The sequence below is a fragment of the Gastrolobium bilobum genome, unplaced genomic scaffold, assembly GCF_033153095.1.
Source record: "Gastrolobium bilobum isolate Gb01-03AN ecotype WA unplaced genomic scaffold, APGP_CSIRO_Gbil_v1 utg43133, whole genome shotgun sequence".
NCBI classification, from domain to species: domain Eukaryota; kingdom Viridiplantae; phylum Streptophyta; class Magnoliopsida; order Fabales; family Fabaceae; genus Gastrolobium; species Gastrolobium bilobum.
Genome location: NW_026895607.1, coordinates 50,150 through 56,222, shown reverse-complemented (window position 1 = coordinate 56,222; position 6,073 = coordinate 50,150). Strand labels below are relative to the sequence as shown.

The 6,073-nt window shown below is 41.0% G+C and overlaps 1 protein-coding gene across 1 annotated transcript; it reads left to right on the top strand.

The window, feature by feature from the left end:
- The first annotated feature begins 403 nt into the window (after nt 1–403).
- LOC133284184 (uncharacterized) lies at nt 404–937 on the top strand. Its single transcript, XM_061481178.1, has one exon. The coding sequence runs from the start codon at nt 404–406 to the stop codon at nt 935–937; it is 534 nt and encodes a 177-aa protein (XP_061337162.1).
- The last annotated feature ends 5,136 nt before the right edge of the window (nt 938–6,073 follow it).

The window sequence follows — 6,073 nt, the reverse complement described above, 5'->3', positions numbered from 1 at the left end:
CTGATAATATATCCAAAGGTGGGATGATGAATGAGAAGGTGGTGGAAGAGGTATCCCAAAGCCCAGAGCATTTTGGGATGGATGTAGATAAGACTAAGGAAACTCTAGAGAGGGCAAGGAATACAAAGGACCAGCCTTTAGCTAATCTTCATGAGACTGGTATTCCCAAAGTTCCAGATTCTTTGTCAGAGTTCCAGATGGTAGAAGAAACTCAGTATAATCAAGAGATGATGATAGACTCAGGCCAGCAACAGATTGAGGGTTGTGTAGAGGAAGGTCCAGGTACCCAACAAACTTGGAATATCCACACTAGTTTTTAATGAATTTTTTCGTTTGGAATTGTTGTGGAGCGGCAAAGAAACGTTTTCGAAGCACTATGTCAACTTTTATTAGAAAATATAGTATGGACTATGTTGTCATATTAGAGCCTAGAGTTAGCGGTGTCAAGGCTGCTAGAATTATCAAATCAATGGGGTTTTCAAACCATTACATTGAGGAAGCATTTGGGTTTTCTGGGGGTTTATGGTTACTTTGGAATCATGAGAAGCTCTCTTTGGATGTAGTTGATAGCAGTTACAAACATATTCATTGTAAGGTGGAGTTGCCTGAACAAGTTCCATTCCTGTTTACAGCAGTATATGCTAATCCTCGTATTGAGAAAAGGAAGGAGTTGTGTGATAAATTTCGTCTCATTAGTCAGCTGCATTCTGATCCGTGGCTTATTGCTGGTGACTTTAATGAGATAAGTTTGAGTGAAGAGAAGCGTGGTGGGGCTCCAGTGGATACTAGTCGCATTGCCTCTTTTGTCGAGGTCTTGAATAATTGTAGCATGATTGATCTAGGGAGTTCTGGTCCCTTTTTTACTTGGAGAGGGCCTAAGTTTCTACACCTGGATCGAGTCTTTAAGCGCCTTGACCGTGCATGTGCAAATGGGTAATGGCGAATAGCGTATGAAGAAGCAGTGGTAAAGGTGCTCTGCCTAGAGTTACATCGAATCGTAATCCTCTTTTAATCTCGCTCTTCAGTAAACGGGATAAGCCGGAGGAACGACCTTTCAGTTTTTTTCCAGCTTGGCTTGATCATCCAGGTTTTAACCAAGTTCTGTCAAAATAATGGAAGAATGATGCGCACACCAATTGTAATTTGATGGAACTTACTCAGGTCCTTAAGGATTGGAATAGGAAATCTTTTGGTAATATTGAGTATAGGAAGAACAAAGTTCTCAATCGGTTGCATGGTATCCAGATGAGGTTAGATGCTTGTCCCAACCGTTATTTAGAGAGACTTGAGAAGAAGCTAAGGAGAGAGCTTGAAATTATCTTGGAGCAAGAAGAGCAGTTGGTATCAGAAGGGCAGAACTGCTTGGATTGTTGACGGAGATCGAAATACGAAATATTACCATGCTTTAACAGTAACGAGGAGGCGTATAAGCAGAATTACAGCTCTTAAAAATGAATCAGGTGTGTGGTTAAGGGATGAAGAGGCTATCCGTAGAATGGTGACTCGATTATAACAAGTTCTTTTTTCAGAAGAGGTGCAGGAAAGGCCTTGGGAACAAACTTTGGTTACTTGGCCAAAACTGGAGGATCATGAAGTCAGAGAGCATTAGGAAGACCATTTGTACATGCTGATATTACAACAGCATTTTTTCAAATGGGAGCCCACAAAGCACCTGGTCCTGATGGATGCCCAGCGGCGTTCTTGCAGAAGAGTTAGAGTTTGGTGGGTAATTGAGTGTGTGAAGATATTCAAGATTGTATTCGCCATACTGATAAAATTAGGAGTATAAATGAGACCTTTATTGTGCTTATTCCGAAGGTACTAAAGCCAGAAAAAATAGGGCAACTAAGACCAATTTCTCTCTGCAATGTGTTCTATAAGGCAATAACTAAGATGCTTGTCAACAGATTGAAACCTATCATGAGTAAGCTAATTTCTCCGTTTCAATCTAGTTTTGTTCCGGGTCGTGTTATACATGACAATGTGATTGTTGCTAGTGAAATGACTCAATCCATGAGAAGATTAACAGGGAAGAAAGTGTACATGTCTATAAAGATTGACCTAGAAAAGGTTTATGATAGACTTAGTTGGAAATTCATTTGCAGTGTCCTTCAGGAAACTGGCCTTCCGAGCTGGATTGTGGATATTATCATGACTTGTATCTCTTCCACTCAGTTTCAAGTTTTGTGGAATGGATCAAAATCAGATAAGTTTGTGCCATCGAGGGGCATCAGACAAGGGGACCCCATCTCACCCTATGTCTTTGTGCTATGTATGGAAAAACTTACTCATCTTATTGCTGAGGAAGTTAGAAGTAAGAGGTGGAAACCCATGAAGACAGGGAGACGTGGCCCACGTGTCTCACATCTCATGTTTGCAGATGATTTGGTGCTTTTCGGAGAAGCATCACTGTCTCACCTAGAGGTGATTCAGAGTTGTCTCAACAAGTTTTGTGCTATGTCCGAACAAAAGGTTAGCATGGAAAAAACAATTATTTATTTCTCCAAGAATACAGGTGAAGGAATTAAGCAGGATATTCTCAAAGCTAGTGGGTTTCACCAGGCTAACTCTTTGGGTATGTATCTTGGGGCGATGCTGAATCATGGGCGTGGAAGAAAGCATAATTATGATAAAGTTTTAGATAAAGTTAGACAACGCCTTGCAGGATGGAAACGTCAATATCTTTCCTTTGCAGGGAGGGTTACATTAGCAAATTCTGTGTTGAGTACGATCCCTATGTATCATATGCAACATGATGTGATTCCTTCTTCAATTTGTAATGAATTAGAGAAGATTCAAAGAGGTTTTATTTGGGGGGATTCTGATCTTAAGAAGAAAGCTCATCTTGTGTCTTGGGGGCAGATTTGTCGTCCTAAGAGTTTGGGGGGACTAGGTGTGCGTAAGATTCAAGTTCAGAATGAAGCTTTCCACATGAAGTTAGTTTGGAGAATGTTGAGTCAACCGGATAACTTATGGTCTTAGGTCTTTGTTGGTAAGTGTAACACCTCGTATATATCCGGTAATGTTATCATAATATCGTATTAAGCTGCGCTTAATTAAAAATGCGGAATTACTTTTTCTTTTCAATTATGATGCCATTAACATTACCAACTTGCTTAATAATCAATTAATAAAACATCGCCTGTATGTAATTGCAATAAAACAGCTAACTGAAATACCTCTTAACATAGATAATATAAGTGTGGCTCTAGTCACGGAACTACAACAATGTAGACCGGACCATTTAACAGTTTATATAACTCCAATCTAAGAGTACTAACAGAAAGTGTCATGGACAAACCTCATGCTCACTCAAATAAGGCAACATGCCCAACATCAGTCTCAACAACAACATATCATAAATAGCGGAAAACATAAACAGCATCCAAATCCAGTCATGCTAACATAAAGCAGTAAAACATAATCAGCTAAGCTCCGGCCTCCTGCCGCCTGAGGGATCAGTACCCATACTACCTGATCCTGAAATAAGCATTCCCCAAACGTGGGGTAAGATCTCTAATCTAGAAATCTCAGTAAGTCAGTGAGTCCTCAAGGATCTTCCACCCCAAGCTCACTTACATGTGCAATGTAAGTTTAAAAGCAGTTTATCATTTATCATTTCTAAAAAAATGCAATGCAGCAGATAATCATGCCATGTGTGTCAATACTAATCTACTGGCCAGAGACTGTGCAGGTATACGTCTATCACCTACACATTGTGCAAGTACCACTTGCATTCACCCCGGTACACCGTCTTGTATGGCGCTACATACTCAGGCTTCCCGTCAAGATGAAACAACACATGCATATTAAAAGCCATTACATGTAAAGTTCAATCAACATATCAAATATCCAAAAGCATGTACACAGCATGCATAAACCATACCCCCATGGGACATGGTGGAACCACAACATGGCTAAATCAAGGACACGAAAGCTTACCTCTAAGCTAGCTATCCAATGCCACAAGCTCAAAGTCCAATCACAACAGATCACAATCTGATATGGACCAAATATAAATAAATAACATGTACCACATGCATACAAATTAAAGACAACGCCTTTTCATTACGCTTTATGTCTTAAGGCTTCTAACCAAGCCATAAGCCCTTAATCACTTGATTCTGACTTAGTTTAATTAAAACAGAAGTTCAACTTCATCAATCTAGGGTCCACAAACCCCCAATAGCCTACTGTCCTCACAACACAGCTACTGTTCTTCGAAATCCCAGAATATCCGGATATTCCTCGGGACCATATCCGGATATTTAATATCCGGATATCTCACTGTGCATATCCGGATATCCAATATCCGGATATCCAGAATCTCATATCCGGATACCAAATATCCGGATATCCAAAACCCCATATCCGGATATCACATATCCGGATATTCATCGAGCAGATATCTGGATATTTCACGACAGAATGCAGTTCTGCATTTTCGTGAAGATATCCATCCAAGGTTGGGTTTTTAACGATTTAAAGCACCTAAACATGCATCTCTAGGTGTGTTCAACATTACCCAACAACAAGTTATCATCTTTAAGCCTTAACATGCATCAAGCTTTCATTTTTAAGCATTAAACTCATAATCAAAGGTTGGTATACATACCAAAGGCCAAAACAGAGGGTCAACTGCTCATGAAGCTCCCAAAACAGCTTCAACAGCTACTGGGAATATGGTGTACGAAAATGCTACACCAAGACTTGACCTTTGTACCCAAAGGTTGCTTCTTTAAGCAACAAAATGCCCAACTCAAGCTTCCACAACCAAGCTAACCAAGTCAGCCCCAAAACTCTCACCAACAGTGGCTGAGCACTCAGAGAAAAGCACCCTTCTCCCTCACCAAGCTCACTCTCAAGTGTTTACAAAGGAAGAATGAAGGAAAAACAAGAAAGGAAGTGCCTTGGACCCAAAATAGAGAAGAAACCCCACAAGTCAGCCAAGCTGATCAGCCACCCTCAACTCTCACGTTCAAAATCTGTTTTCTAGGGCATTGTGCCCTTAGAAATGGGTATTTATAGCCACAAGTCACTTAAACACACAGTATTAACTTTAATTGCTACGCTTAGCATTTTAATCCCAAGCTTTGGATTGTGAAACTACATAATTTTCTAAGATTTATCATATTTTTCTTATAATTTTCTGAGCACCTTTCCGGTACGCGCTTTTCCAAGCCAGTACCGGTTTCTAGCACCAGTTCTCATTATCTGGACTTGAAACTCGTTTTACAAGTCCTACATATTATTCTAGTAATTAACATGTACTTACTTTAATTTTCCGGGATAATTTTTCGGTACTCATTTATACCGACTAGCAGAACCGGTATCTGCACTTTTCTTCCGAAAAGCGACTTTCAGCAATATTACCCACTTACTATAATTATTAAAGCCTCATAATAATTATTAGGGCCAATTATGGAATCATTTCCTATTTTCTCATAATTTATTAATTAAATTCCTTAATTAACGGTGCGGGTTCTTACATTCACCCCACCTTTTTAGGATTTTGACCTCAAAATCAGAAACATACCTGGTCGAAACTCGGGGTACTGCCGGAGAAGCTCGTCCTCACGCTCCCAAGTACACTCCTCAGGAGTCCTTTCGGTCCACTGCACCTTGACCATCAGAATGATCCTGCTCCTCAGCTACTTCTCGCCACGATCGAGAATCTTTAGTGGTCCTACGGGAGTCTTTAAGTTCACCCGAACTTCCACATCATCCGGTTGCACCACGTGCGACGGATCTGCTATGTACCTCCGAAGCTGAGACACGTGGAACACGTCGTGGATGTTGGCCAGGTTCGGAGGCAATGCAAGCCGGTAGGCAACAGGTCTTACTCTACCAAGAATCTGGTATGGCCCAATAAACCGCGGGCTCAGCTTTCTCACTCCGAGTTCCCGTCCAACACCCGTGACAGGTGAAAGTCTCACAAACACGTGCTCACCCTCACTGAACTCCAGTGGTCGATGCTTGACATCGTAGTAGCTCTTCTGACGATTCTGCGCCTGCTTCAGCTTTTCCCTGATCATCTGGATCTGCAGGGTGGTATCTTGGACAAAGTCCAAGC

Bases quoted from the DNA above. Each gene is read 5' to 3' on its own strand.
- LOC133284184 (XM_061481178.1), top strand. From the start codon at position 404: ATGGACTATGTTGTCATATTAGAGCCTAGAGTTAGCGGTGTCAAGGCT.